At 39.8% G+C, this 15,596-nt stretch overlaps 1 protein-coding gene across 2 annotated transcripts in view; it reads left to right on the top strand.

The window, feature by feature from the left end:
- The window catches only part of LOC149008600 (Transducin family protein / WD-40 repeat family protein), a 57,805-nt gene that overhangs the window by 25,865 nt on the left and 16,344 nt on the right, over positions 1 to 15,596 (top strand). For both annotated transcript variants that reach the window (XM_089165325.1, XM_089165324.1), the window contains exons 5-7: positions 6,737 to 6,960; positions 7,059 to 7,254; positions 13,205 to 13,287. In XM_089165325.1, coding sequence (XP_089021451.1) covers positions 6,737 to 6,960; positions 7,059 to 7,254; positions 13,205 to 13,287 — 503 coding nt within the window. The remainder of the gene's footprint in view (positions 1 to 6,736; positions 6,961 to 7,058; positions 7,255 to 13,204; positions 13,288 to 15,596) is intronic.

Below are 15,596 nucleotides of genomic sequence, written 5' to 3'. Positions count from 1 at the left end.
CATTTCGACCAAAATTTCAACAATTTCGGTCGAATTTTCTTCTATGCTAAGAAGCAAGAAAAGAACTATTAATCTTGAACTGCTTAAGGACTCAGGATGAGGAAGAAAGAGGTGTAAGAAAGTCTCCCTTCCACGCTACTTCCAGGCTCACATTAGAGCAAGCCATTGAAGGAGAAGACTTCCTTATTCTCCTTCTTTTTCGTCTTAAGCAAGGGACCTATTAGGATTTGGAAAACCAGAGTTGGAAGTGCTTTGTTGGACAGATGTATAAATCAGATCAATGATTTCTCTTCTTCCCCCTAAGCAGGAGACCAATTAGGATTTGAAAAACCCAAAGTTGAAAGTGCTTGTTGAATTTCGTGTAATGTAGGGGTAGTTTAGGAACTAGTCTGTTAACTAGTTGCCTTATTATGTCCTGTTGTTTTTTTTAACCTTTTACCTCCTAGGGAATTGTATGTTGTCTCTCTTTTGCATTAGTGAAGTTTATAGGAATGTATTGAAGAATCATTTCATTTAGTTGGGACAAGGCTTATTGTTGTTGTTGTTGTTGTTGTTGTATTGAAGAATCATTTCACCGTACAACTTTCCACCCACTATTCTCTCCTCTCTTCTCTTTGTCTCCTTCTTCCTGAACTCTTCTTCTTGATTGTTCTTCGGGCTGCTTACACTTATAAACTTCCAACTTGGTGTCAGAGTTAAGCTTGTTGGTTTGTTAGTCCATGCCTTTACTTGTTCTCTTTCTCTCTCTTTCGAACCACGGATTACAAAGTGATTTCAAGGAAAGGATTCTTATGAAAGTTATTTCAAGATCTGTTACAAGGAGCATGAATGCAGGTCATAGGGGCACCAAACAACCATTTCAGTTGAGGGAATAGAGCTTTAAAGGTCAGCTTTGAAGATTAGCCCTACACTGTTGCAGTTTCTTCATTTTGTTCTTGTTCTCCATCTGGTAAGCTTAGGGCTGGTATGTTAGGTGCTTGGGGATTGCCGTAGGGTATATTGAAGTCTCCCATAGGCTGCTCCCTGTTCCTTGAGGTGTTGGAGCTTCATGGCTCATTTTGTCTTGCTTTGCTGCTAACTCTGTTTCCTCCTGAAACTGATATTCTCTTTTTCTGGTTGATAACTGATGTTATACAAGCCTATTTAGTAGTTTTGTGATGAGGTCATGATTTGGGGAGTGTGTTTGGCTGTCCCCCCCTTTAGAGGGCCTTGTTGTTTGTTGGTCTCTTTTTCAGCTTCTTCGTTGTGCGTGTCTGCTGGTTTGTTGAGGTTATTTTGGTTAAGGCTATTCTCCCAATTGGAGCATGAGTGCTCAACTCTTATTGCCCTTTTACTTTTAATTACATATTGGGTTGAGACCATTGTTGAGACCATTCTCCCCTCACGATATCTGGACGTCATGGATCAGCAGAAGTTACCTCTCCTCAAGCAACTCCAGCAGCTTCTTCACCTGCTTAGGTATTCTTTGACAATCGTAGTACTCAAATCTCCCTTGTGAAGTTGGATGCTAATGACGAATTAGATTGTTCTCAGTTGGGTTTTCCTTCGAAGTAGGGGAAGTTAGGCTACACAACAGGGATTGTCGCACCCACTTGCCGGTATCGGTCCCGCCCGACAACCCGTGGGTGCGATCCTTCACAGGATCCACGGTTTTATCATCAATAATAATAAATGCAAGTAATAATAATCATAAGCAATGCAAGTTCAAATAACTAATTAAAAAGGATTACAGGAGTTCAAATACTCCAAGAATGAATCAAAGAAAAGAATCAAAGTAATCAAGTTCCAAAATTTATCGAGTTCAGCAGAAGCAATTATAAATCTAAAACAGTTTTGTTCTAGTAATTTGCTCCTGGGCTATAGCCTTCGCTTCAGCTTTAGAAATATAGGGAGTTCTCCAATTCTTCTCCAAAGACTTCTAAAAATGCCGAACGATCCGTTTCCATATGCCGTCAATGAGTGTTATAAGCGCATTCCAAGCATCCGCAGGAGGCTTCGTGGAAATCATCTCTATCTCCCATTGACGGTACCACATTCTTTTCATAGGAGTTGCTCTAGTCATACAGAACTCCTAATTCGGGAACACCATCTGTACAATATATTTTAACATACAAAAAAAGGAATGAGTTCTGACGAACCCAGTAAGGAAAAGCACATCTCACATACATATTGACAGTATATCCAAGTAAGCATATATGTAAAGCATGATATGCAAAATATATGAATGCTACTAAGATCTAACTATGCAAGTCTCTAGACAGTTGACATGCTTTAAGATATAACACCAGCCCTCCTCTGGGTAGGTCTAGTCACTCTGATCCCTCACGGATTGGTTACCTCTGTTGGGATCTTGGGTAAAGGGGTTCAGTCTTCGTCAATCAACCATGGCTGGGGTTTAGGTCAACACTCTCTTACCACGACCATTGGCATGAGTACTAGCGCATGTCGGGTTTCTAATCCAATGCAAGTTCACACAGTAACATACTACATGCATGGTATAAAGTGTCGGCGATGACAGTATATCACCCTGTTGTTGGGGGGCTACACGACTCCCCCCAACAACACAATATTTACCATATGTTGACGACATGTTGCCGATATGTCGCTAATGTAGTCAATATGTCGCCAATGTCACCGATATGTCGACAACGTCCCTTCTCTCTCCTATTTCTTGTGTTTTAAGTTTTAACCCTATTTTGCTCTAATCTTCGACCTTTACGAGTACATCTTGCTTCGTTATAGCCGACTATTATATTGTTTGTATCGATCAAGTAGGATTTCATACAAATTTGCGGGTTTTTCGGACTTCCTGTTTCACCCGCATATAGCCGGGCATGTGTCGATCAAGAACATCAGTTTAGGTGATCTTTTAAGTCAAAATAACGCTCCCAATGTGTTTATTGACCTCAAGTTAGGCTACACAACAAAATTCAGACTAACAATGATCCCAAATACGCCTCAAAACTGGGGGTCGATTTTTCATCAACACCCCTCCAAATGTTGCCTGACATATCGTGATATGTCGCCGTGTCGGTGGTGTCGCCAACCACCCACACGGCTACACGAATCGATATGTTGAACCTTGACTACATGTAGTCTAGAACTCTAGATGCTTCCCCTATGGCACCAACCAACTCGGTTTAGTATCCTTCTCTACCTCGGAATGAGAACCCTACCGGTTGACTACTGCTGTTGGACTCCATTCCCTAACCTTATGGTCATCTACATATTGTTGGGGCGGATGCTCTCATGACCCCTCATGACTCCCGGCCGCTCCTTGGATGTCCATGAGCCTAAACCCTAACATATGCAACCCTACCAATGTATGATCGACAGTGGACCACTGAATCTCCACACGGACTGGTTATCACTGTAGGATGAAACAGAGTCACGTCACTATTATCACGGGTCATTCGGCTTCAATCCCCCTACCGAAAGGGTAGTAGCATGTAAGGGTACTTAGCCATGCAATCTAAACTCCCTAGGTATGTCATCCAGCAATCATAATAGTGCTGAGGGCATCAGTTAGCATGTGTCCCATACCACAGTCTTCTGATATCCCAAGCAATGGATACCCAAATGGATACCCTTCCATCACAATTACATCACATCACCAACCATTATAACATAATCAATCATTCTATATCCTAAAGTAATAAAGTACATATAAACATCATTTACAACATGCATTCAACTACTAATCAATGAATTATACAGCTACATCAAGTTACAAGAGCAATGATAAATATAAGAATTAAACAAAATTTTTTTTTTGGTACAAAGGGGTTTTATTAAGCCAGAGGATGGGGATATTAATATGCCTCAGCGAGAGTCAAACCCACGACCTCTTCACTAAGAGGTGTTGGTTTCAACCACTGGCAAGAATTAAACAGTTTATCATAAGACATATCATCGCCTATGTATAAGAATGTGTCCTTACCTGCAAATATGTAAAAACTTACTTAAAAGCAAGTAGACTTCACTCACAACAGTTCCAGTAAACCTCAGAGATCACCTAAATATATAGAGTTGTAAAAATACATTGAAGACATAAGTCAAATTAGAGCAAATACCAACTTCACAGAGCTACTGTGACACAACCGGTTGCTTAGGGCGGTTGGTTGGGTCAAGCGACCGCCCTTGTTTCAGACTACTCCTAAGTCCGAAATTCTGACTTTTAATCTCCCAATTTTAATTCAGTTTTGGGAAGATTTAAATCTGAGTTTCATCCTTAAGGAGCCTACAACACAAGCACATAACAACAACGTAAAATTCTAAAGATTCAATATTCAAATCATCTCCTTCAATTAGATCTATCCTCTATTCGAATGCAAGGATTCGTTTTCAGACAAGATCTAATCAAATTCACTGATGGAGAATAGAACCAATACAATGCACTCACCACCAATCCAAGGGAATAGATCCACACCACTCCAAAAGATGAGGAAAGAAACTAGAGAGTGTGGGATCACTTACCTCCACTTGATTCGCAAAATGGACGAAGGATTGGATCTTCTTCTCAAACCACGCTTTGCTCACCTTCCAGCACATGTTCTCTGCCTCCTAACCGTCCACATCAACAATCCCGAATAGAATAATGAGGTAAAAAAGTTGGGGTTTGCTATATATGTGGGACTGGGGGCAATTTAGGGTAAAAATCCCTCAAGCATACCTGACGGTTGCTTAGGGTGGTTGATTGGCCAATGACCTGCCTTAAGCAACCGCCCCCTAGTACTTTTCAGTACTTGAGTGCTTTGCTTAAGGGGTTGATTCCCAATTCAAACCTAACCTTATACAACATGTGGGGGAGTTCTTACCTTGATTCCGGGCATCTTCAAACACACCTTGACTATGACTGGAAATCCATTTTCCCAGTAAGACAAGTTCTTCACCATCAGAATCCGGATCCATGAACTCAGGGTATGGATCGTGAAATTCAATCCGGATACTCCACAACTTATTCCGGCTGGACCTTCGGGTTATCAGACCTGCAACACGGATTCCGGGTTAGGATTACGGGGGTTGTTCTAGGGACTACCAAAGCTTCCCCTAAGATTGATCCTACAGATCTCAAATGGGAGACAGAAAACTTAACAGGCATGTCTTGGCTCATCTTCTTCGTGAAGCCTGAGATAGGTAGAAGATTTATGAGGAAGGAAACAACTAAGGAGATTTGGAATAGTGTTGCTTTTTAATGGTGGTGGGGACTCGTTCAAAGTATATCAGCTCCTGCAAATAATTATTACTATAAAGCAAGGAGATACACCCATTTCTTAATTTTATAATACCTTCATTTATATTTGGGAATAGTATGACCATTATAGAGATCTTTGGTTCTTCACATTACTGGTCTTATAGATGAAGAGAGTTTATTATACTCTTGAGAAGGAGTGATTACGTATTCTCCTTGGAGCATTGAACCCCAAATTTGAGCTCAGCTGTGTACAAATTTTGGCAATTCTCCTCTTCCATCGTTGGATGAAGTGTATAGTTATTACAGAGTGGGGAGAGTTGAAAGGCTACTAAGTGCTTAGTTATTACAGAGTGGGGAGAGTCGAAGGCTACTAAGTGCTTAGTTATTTACAGAGTGGGGAGAGTCGAAAGGCTACCATGGAGCCTACTTCCTCTCTTGAGTCATCAGCTCTTTCATCTAGCTTTTAGCGAGATTGGCATAATGTTGATGAAAAGATGACAAGAGCAGCCTAGATACATGATTGTGGTAAACTTTGGCATACTAAAGACCAGTGTTGGGTTAGATGGCCATCTTCCTGGTAGACGTGTTGGTGCTACTAGTGCACATGACGGATATAAAGGAGGAGCTACAACGCATTTTTTTGATCGCTGATTTTGATACTCAAGAGTCCCTACTAAGTTCGTAGATTGACTTTAGCTCGTTTACTAAAGAAGACTTGGCAGTCTTCGGCGGAGTTATGTTTTAATTGAGCAGTTCATCCTCGAAAATGGCTGACTCTTCGTCATCATTTGCCTTACAGGTCGCCACATCCTCTCCTACCATAGGCTCCTCTTGGGTCATTGACTTGGGTGTCACTGACATATGATTGGAATGTTTCATTATTATGATTCCTATACCATTTGCTGTGGTAGGGATAAGATAAGGGTGGATGATGGCTCTCTCTCTTCCATTTCCATCTATGGCATGACCCCTGGCTGATGGCTCTCTCTCTTCCATTTCCATCTATGGCATGACCCCTGTCACATCTCTAATTTATTTATAGTCAACTCTCCTATTACCTTTTTGACTTTCTACTGAATGTGCTCCGCAAATTTTTTTTGTGACTATATTGTTTCAATGACACTCTGATGTGGTTAGAGTGCCATCAGCCGTAACTTTCTTGTGGAATACAAAACATTGTCGGATATCATATCGCTCACAACTAGTATGTCGACCTCAATTCCTCTGGCTTGAGTCAGTTTTATTCAGGATATCTACTAGGTGAAAACATAGAATGTTGGTCTCTTCCTACCACTTGTAGTCGACATGGCTGTGCTATTAATATACTGTTTGAGAGTTCCACCTGGTAGCTTGGGTTCCCTTTTCATTTTGTTTGTGTTATAATTTACTGCGTTACTGGCATTTTTATATATGATGTAGCTTCTATTTCTTTTAGTTATAGTGGCTATGCTTTATGTAGGTACTCATTCTTGTATAAGGAACTCTTTCTCTAATTTTATTATCTCATGATATATTTTATTGAAATAAATTGGATTTTGGCAGATTATTGTTTGGAAGCTGGTTCCTAAGGGCTGTTGTGCATCTTTCGGAAGTCCAGTGAAGGACTCCAATGATCACAGTGGTCCATTATCCAATGATTTCCAGTTTAAGGATCAACTATATGAAGCTATTTGTCTGCATAAACTAGTTGGGCATGAAGGTTCCATCTTTCGCATAACATGGTCATTGGATGGATCAAAACTGATTTCAGCTTCTGATGATCGTAGGTGGATAGGCTACTCAGCTCCTCTTTGTAATCTTTTATTTCAAAAGTTTATGTGGAGGTATTTTTATGTGATGCTTTAATGGGTAATTGATGGTGCAGTGCTCGTTTGTGGGATGTTAGTTCATCATGGAAATATTCTGATGATTTGAGGGAGGCTGTTCACCATGGTTCAATTGGTCCTGCTGAAAAGGGAGACTCTTGTGATAGAAAACAAGAGGCTGGTATGCCTGATTCTGTCAGCCTTGTACTATTTGGCCACAATTCTAGGATTTGGGACTGCTGCATTTCTGACTCTGTAAGTTATACCTGTTTGCAATCCTAGTCTCATACTGTTTCTCTAATTTTTCATGATGTTATAACTTATTATAACAGGGAGTTGTCATAAAATCTTGAGGTTGTCTGAACCATTAAGTTTAATTTCCATGACATTTGCGTAGCATACTTTTTTGTCTTATTCTGAGTCAAGTGTTTTCCATGATCAGTGGCTATCATGATGGGCTAGATAAATGCTTGGCATTACGATGAGTGAAATAAAATGGCTGTGAGAACTTATACAGTCGTATGTTTTTCGAAATGAGTAAGTTAGCTTTGTATTAGGGAGAAAGAGGGAAGTACAGCATAGGCAACCCCCTGGAAGTCTGGAACCACCCCAAAAAAAGAGAGGGAAGAGAGTTTAACCAAGGATCCCATTCCCTCCTACCCGTTGTCCCAAATAGGCTAAAAATACCCAATTAAACCCTATAATACTCATATGAGTCTGCACCCTTCTGGATCAGCTCTATAAGCTGATATTCCCTTCCATATTCATATTGTTGTGACTTGCGAGTGGGGAAACTCTTTTGTGATTAACAAATTGATTACAATGAAAACCATTATATGTTTAGGCATGAAAAAGTGAAAAGCAGGCAATTGATGATTATATGCTTTTAGTTGTCAGATATTTTGATTTGGTTAGGTTAGCTCTATGGCCAGTTAGTAAAGTGGAGCATAGCTTTCATGGTGTATTGGCAACCCAAGTGATGTGAACCGAACCTAGGGCCATCCCAAGAGAGGACTGAGGGCCGAAAGAAGACTTAGGGTGTTGCTGCCTAGTACCCTACAGATCAGCCCAGCAGTGTGGAGTATTTTTTATCAACAAGAGCATTTTGGTCATTTTGGGTAGCCCTAGTCCAGTCCACGTTGGTCTTGTTAGATGCAGAATTTTATTGGTAGCCCTATTTTTATTTTATTATTTAAATCAGTGCTTGTTATGATATTAAAGAGTCCTAGTCTAGTTAGGAGTAGTTAACTTGGATTCTCATCTTAAACAGGATTCCTACTTGGAGTGGAAAATCTCTTAATTGCAGTTGAATTTAGTATGGAGTTCTCTTGAAAATAATCCTAGTTTGTTTTCCTTTCTAAGTGAGAGTCCTTAGTAGAGTAGTTGTCTTGAATAAAGTAATTTATTTTATATTTTATATTTTTGGTTTCAAAGTTGAGTCCAGGTCTGAGTCAGTCAACATAAGCTATATATAAAGCCTCAAGCATGTAACCAAGACAGCTTTGATGATTAATAAAATTTGATTGAAGGAAGAGGTGTTGCGTGGTTTCATGGGTTTCCAAGGAGAAGGCCTGCGGCTGGCTTTGAGCATTCTATTTTCTGAAGTTTTTTCGACCTCCCTCCATCAACAAGTACTCACCCCCATCGGTGCCCCTACCCTTCCCCCTTGTCTCTCTCACTTTGTAGCCTTCTCTTTCCCGCTAGCTTGCGGCTTACCTATTCCCTTCCCCTAACCCTAATTCTTGTCTTCCCCACATGGTTGTCAAAGTGTTCGCCTAGGCGACAAGGCGGTTTTTCAACCGCCTTGTTTTGAACTGCTTAATTGACGCCCAAACTGCAAAGGAACTCCAAGGCCCAAAGTTACATAGGACCTATTTTTCGCTCTAAGGGCGTTACCCCCACGCCCCCGCCGGGGCGGCCTCCCCCGTGCCCATCGGCAATAGAATAGAATCAATGAATCAGTAAACGCCTAGGTGGATGCTTTGACAACTATGGTTTGATGAGATGAACTTATGTTTGTGTTCTTTTTTTGAATAATTTATCATAATTATGATTCTTAAATGCTTTTTTTTGGATGAATGTGACTATTGAATATTTGTTTAGCTTATTATAGAAAGTAGTTGTATTGAATTTTTTTTTTATCCAACCGCTTTGGTCGCCTTATTGCCGCCTAAGCGCTGCTTTTTCCTCTAATCGCTTAGGCGGAGCCCCATTCGCTTTGGTCGCCTTGCCGCCTTGACAACCATGCTTCCCTAACCTTATCCTTCCATCAAACCCTTCTTTTCTTGAAGTTTTTGACTTTCTACAAGAAGAAGTCAACAACAAGCCTCATCTCAACTAAATGGGGTCGGCTACATGGATACTTGCCTTCCTCGCCACTTCTCTTAATGTTATCTTAGGTCTGCCCCTAGTTCTTCTAATTCCTTCAATGTGGATTAAATCACTTCTCCATATAGGGGCATTTACAAGCCTCCGTTGAACGTGTTTGTGCCACCTCAAATGACTTTCTCGTAGCTATCACTTATCGGAGCTACTCCCATACTAGCTCTAATATGATCATTCCTTATTTTATCCTTCTCAGTTTTGCCACTCATCCATCTTAGCATCCTTATTTTACTACACTGAGTTTATCTATATGATGCTTCTTGATAGCCCAACACTCTTGCACCATACATCATAGCTGGTCGTACAATGGTCCTATAATTTTCTGACTTTTCTAGAGACCCAAAATTCAAGTTAGATCTATGCCAATCTAACTGTTGCTTGTGTCTAAAGATGCTACCCAAGTGCACGTGTCACAATCAAGTAGTAAATAATAAGTAGAGTATCGATCCCACGGAGAATTTTATCTTTAACTTTCAATGTAAAAGTAAAACTAACTTAAACAAGATTAACAAGATTGATTTGTGATTGATGAACCAAATAAACAAATGACAGGTAATTAAACTTGAGAACCTAAGTGGAAAATATGCAATAGAAGGACCTTTAATGAATGATATGAGTGTTGGGAATCAATTTCCCTTCCCCTGAATTTGTAATGCAAATACTATAGCAATACTACAGCCCAAAGTATATCAAGAACTTGGAATGAAATGAGATAATGGTATTTTCCAATACACATATGCATTAGCATCCTAATTCAAAATTTTCATATTCCTACGGAGAAATGAAATGAGAATGCAACTTATACCCAATCCCAATCATGGCAATGTGAGGTAAGTTAGTATTCCTACCCAACCTACTAATTAGCTAAATCCAAATAAATATTAAGCTAACTCTCACCATTCATCAAGCATCTAGACTCAATTAACTTTCCAGTTAACTAAAATCACAGCATTCATTCATGGAAAGATCAGTCAATAAATGAAATTAATCAATAACTAACATGCTGAATTCATTGATAATAGATTGTACTGCAGTAAAACTAAAGAACACTTGATAATTACATCTCAAAATACAGGTTCAGGTACTCTTTATCATCCCAACATAGTAAGAACTTAGCCCATAGCAGAAATCAAAAGCATAGAAATATATATAGTCATCAACATCATTCAGCTAGAGTATAAGAAGATAGAATTATTAAACTGAATAGAAAACTAGGAGATGCAATGTTTCCTCACGAACTCCAGCCTTCCTCTCCAGCAGATCTCTTTCTCCAGCCGCCCTATTTCTTTCCCACGAGTTCAGCTTTTCTGGCTCTCTTTCTATTCTGTTCTACTCCTGTCTCCTGCAGCCCTTTCTCTTTTTCTTCTATAAAATGTCTTCAATCATTAGGGTAGAACCTAGCTGTAGGATTAGAACATCCCCCTTGAGATCCAGGGCTGAGAACATTCACGTATTTACAAGAATAAAGTCCCCTTTAGTTAGCCCTTTTTAGTCATTTCCACATGAACTCAATCTGGGAATATTCTACTCCGTGATGCTGCAGCAATCTTTACAACAAAGTTAGATGACATGTTCTTCTTCTATTATGGGTCTTCACCTACATTACCAGGAGAAAGAGGGTTAATTAAATTCATCCATTAATCTGAAGAGAAATTCATGCAAGATGACAATAATGACCTTTACAAGATTCAAAATGTTAAGACTCACTAAAACAACATCTAATGACTACTAACACTAAAACAAAGATAAAATACTCTTAAATCAAGCCATCTCAAGTATAAAATTACCAAACTTAACTCTATTTCATAGAGTTATCACTAACCGTTAGATTTTGTCTCAAACTTTGGGAACCTCATCCCCCCATCCCTAATGACCTTAATCCATGTTTGACCAAATTCTGATTGTCTAATTTCAAGGTATAATTATTTTCTTGAATTGTTGTACTGTCCAAAACCCTAAAAGCAAGAACCTTCATCTTTTAATTTAGCCATCCAAACCACACCAAACTTGGGGGGATCTTATTCCTATATTATTACCTACATTCCCTAGACCCTAGTCTCCCATATCAAGGAGTTTATCCTATTTCTCCCATGGGATGGGCTTGTATCCTTGAGATCCTAAATATCATCTTAGAGCATATTATATTTGACCACAAAGCATTAACCTAACCCTTCTCCCTAAGAAGTCATCCCTTCACAACCCATATCACGAAGGATCCCCATATCCCCTGAACCCTAAAACCCTAAACAATCAACTGAAAAAAAAAACTAAACAGCCCGTCTCCCTAACTGCAGGGTTTAAGGAACCCTAATTCTACTGCTGATTCAATTGAATTGATCCTAAAGACTGACCCTCAGTTTGGGGGTTACATTACCAAGACATTGAAGGCTGTTTTGGATGCAATCATGCAAGGCAACACCAACAAGGTTAGCAAGGTGTCTAGGGCGTGTGCCTGGGGAACCAGGGCACCTGGACCCCTAGGTTATTCCTTGATTATTATGATGGAGGCTTGATGTAATATTAACCTTTCTTTGGTTGTGACTGACTGACTGTTGTTTTTTTGTATGCACTGAAAAAGTTTTAGTCTTTTGAGCGTCAATTTTGTTTAGAGGAGGAGCTCCCTAGAAGTTTTTTACATCTTACACCTCTATTGGTGTGCTTGGATAATGGATTGTGGGATTCAGGGCCTTGGATGCATCTGTCATTTGGATGAAAAATCCCACAAACATGCTTTTTTCAATATCACGGTGGATCTGCTTTTCCAAATCCAACTTTGGCATTCAGATTCCTCTTCAATTTATATACCATCCTTTCCATCCCAGTGCTGAATGAACCTCTCCTGTCCTGAATATGCTGAGGCTTGCCTTTGCTCTTTGAAAAGTAGAACTGAAGACAAGATTTTCCAGACTTACAAATTCTTCAACTTGGAAAGAGATTGTATTGTAGACAAGAGCATTTCTCAGTGGCCACCTACAGCTGAAAGAAAAGCTTTGCTCTCTGAACTAAGTCTTCGGGGGGGGGGGGTTCAAAAAAAGGAGGGGGGGGTCTGTTCCAATGAGTAGCCAATGTTCTGTAATTGAAGCTTTTTAACCTGCCCATAGCAATCCAAGAAACCTTGAATCTTTTGCATATGCTAACTGCAAAACATTCGGGTCTCCCCTTTCTCATATCGTATATTATATGTATGAATAGATTAATTGATTATGTTTTGTAGGATTCTGTTTGTATGCACAAGAATATACCGCTGAGCTGATGTTTAAGACCATGACCATCAATATTAGAGTTTGTTTGTCCAGGACTCAAGGTAAAGAAAGAAATTTCAGGGTTGGGGTCAGTTGCATTCAGTCAAACAACAATGTTGTATAATTCTCATTTCCAGTTTACAAAAGATCTGGATATAGATATTCTAAAGAAAGCCAAATCCACAGTTGAAAATGCCCTAGTTGCAGTTACAGAATTTAGGCAACATCTCAATGGCATTTTCCCCCCCTTCCGCCGCCCGGGGGGGGGTTGGTGTGGCCTTATTATACTTGTGGATGTTGCACCACTTGTGATATAGTGGTTAACATTTAGGCAATCACCTCATGGTGTGCTGTCAATGTAATTGCTACGTTGGTTTGAAAACATAACTACCAATGGACTTTTTGAGTCTCATGGTTGCAGACTTTCAATCTTTCTAGCTTTGTTTGTACTCTTTTATGAGATAATGTACTATATGCAGATGTTTCATGCCTCAAGTTTTAGTGTTTGCTCTATTAAATCAGGAGCTATCCATGGTTTCGGAACTGACAGAGTTTTCTGACTATGATACATCCTGTAGTTAATTGTCACTGCTGGTGAAGATTGTACTTGCCATGTGTGGGGAATGGATGGAAGCCAGCTCAAGATGATTAAAGAACATACGTAAGTTGAAGCTTCAAGAATATCTGTTATTATCGGAAATTCAAGCTTTGAAAGCTTTGTAGCTCGTATGCCAGCATTTAGGATATGTTCACGTTTAGTTTTATCACCTTTCTGAGGGTTTATTGGTGTCTTAGACTCTTATTTATGAGCTATATAACATGGAAAGTCAGGCACACTGCTTGTATTGATCACTGTAGCATGAGTTGTCCATTCTATGCCAAATCAAGAGGGATGCCTGTTTCTGTAATCTGATATATGTGGATCTTGACTTTGACATATGGGGCTAATTTTGGCATCGCAAACAGTACCTTCACTTTATTAAAAACATTGATTGAGAAGCCCACATTGGTCTTTGGTTTAAGATGTCTACCCCTGCCACCTTTAATGCTATTGATCCCAGGTTGACATTAGAGAGAGGTGATTCAGGGTCACAGCAAGCTTTCCAGATTCTCCCAGCACTACTCTTGATATCCTTGTACTGTTGGTTGTCTGTAACATAGTTCCTCACAATCACCAAATACACTGAACACACACCTTTTCACATTGTCCACTTCTCACATACTGCACAAACATCAATTGGCCTGGGCACCCAATTTTACCAGTCTACAGTTTTGTGCACCCTTGCCTCAGAACCTATAGAGTGGCTAGGTCTCCAGGGTATCCTTACCCATCTTGCACCCAAACACACTCCAAGACAACAGCGTAAGCTAAAACAATGTACAAGACAGTGATTTACGTGGTTTGGAAATATGCTTACATCCATCATGCGATACCCTAATAAGGGTTTCATATGTTGCACTGTACACTAAATTTTAATGGCAACAACCATCCAAGAACTCACAATCCCTACTTCCGTTTGTGCAACCACACAAGCAATGGCTGCTACCCCAATCTATGGTCAAGCACCTGGATTTCTAAAGTTACAATGATTGAATGTAATTAACATAAGCAAATACCCCAAAACAACAGCTCAAAATAGGTTTGCAATCCAACTAGTTATCTCAATGCATTACATAGCCTAGAATCCTAAATTGGGGATTGACAACTAAGGATTTCCGCTTGCAGAATAAAATACTAGTCTAGCACACTAAATACTCTTGGGGAGTAAAAGACTAGTCTAGGTCATAAAATACGCAACCCTCCCGGACAACCATTGGCCTTGAAACATAAACTAGCTCATAAAATACTCATTTCCTGCCAAAATCTATTGAAATGGCCTTTTATTACAACAGCAACATGATTGAGAAATGTTTTTTTTTTTTTTTATGAATAAAAAATATATTAAACGAAAGAAAACAAGAGAACAAGGCCTTTAAGCAGAAGGCCGAAAACGTAGAGAAATGTTCCTCAGGAAAAAACATAGAGAAGCTGTTTGAAATTTGCCGACTTTCAACTCTCTGGCTACATTTTGTGCGACCGTATGGAAACTTTTTTAACTTTGCAGGGACACAAACACGATGAATTTCTGTTTCTATGAAGAGTGTTTTAGGAAGGATGTACTAGAGAAATCACAGAACTATTATTAGTACTCCCTCTGTCCAATAAAGCCAGTCCTGCTTGAGGTTTCTGAGTTTTTTGCCATCGCAAAACATTAATCCTTTTTGAATACCCGCTATGAAGTTTTGTTGGATTCCCCCTCCCCCCCAGTTAATTGTTCATGGTCCAAACATTTATTATATTCACTTATCAAAATTATTTCCTTGTATGGTTCTATTATGTGAGCCAAAGTTAGAGAGTCATGTTGCAAACATGGTTGGAATTGGTGGATGATGAATGCATTAATGACAACATCCTTAAAGATGGGATTTTCAAGAATGATTCGAGGTCAACCAGGCTAGCTAGAAAGTCTTTGCCCCAATGCGTCAGTTAGAGATGGGGTCTAGGGTTTTAGGGAATGTTAGGGTTGGAAGGGAAGGTATACAGAGTTCGGCCAGAAGGGTCTAGGGTTTGGATGCTTGAAACTTAAATCCGGTCCTGGTTATATTCACTTTCAGATTCAATTCCAAAGGTTATGGTTTTGGGAAAACAAGCTTTTCAACTTCTGGGGTTTCTAGGGAATGGTTAGGGCTGCCTCTTGGGTCGAGTTCTAGTGGGGTGAGGGGATGAAGACTCTAAAAGGGGATGGGATTTGGTGGAGGGGATTGGGAGATCTATTACTGAAGAAGAAACACCACACAAGCTGCGGCAGGGTGTCTCCTGACTTGGAAATCCTAGGCACCTCAATCGCACCTCTCTCTTGGCTGTAACTCCTTTGTGACAATTTTATTCATCAGTAGACTGCCTTGGTTACATGTATCAGGCTGTATTTA

The sequence above is a fragment of the Hakea prostrata genome, chromosome 8 (genome assembly GCF_041222555.1).
Source record: "Hakea prostrata isolate BN-2017 chromosome 8, UWA_Hpros_2, whole genome shotgun sequence".
Taxonomy (NCBI): domain Eukaryota; kingdom Viridiplantae; phylum Streptophyta; class Magnoliopsida; order Proteales; family Proteaceae; genus Hakea; species Hakea prostrata.
The sequence above is the reverse complement of the archived record's forward strand: the minus strand, read 5'-3'. Positions and strand labels throughout refer to the sequence as shown.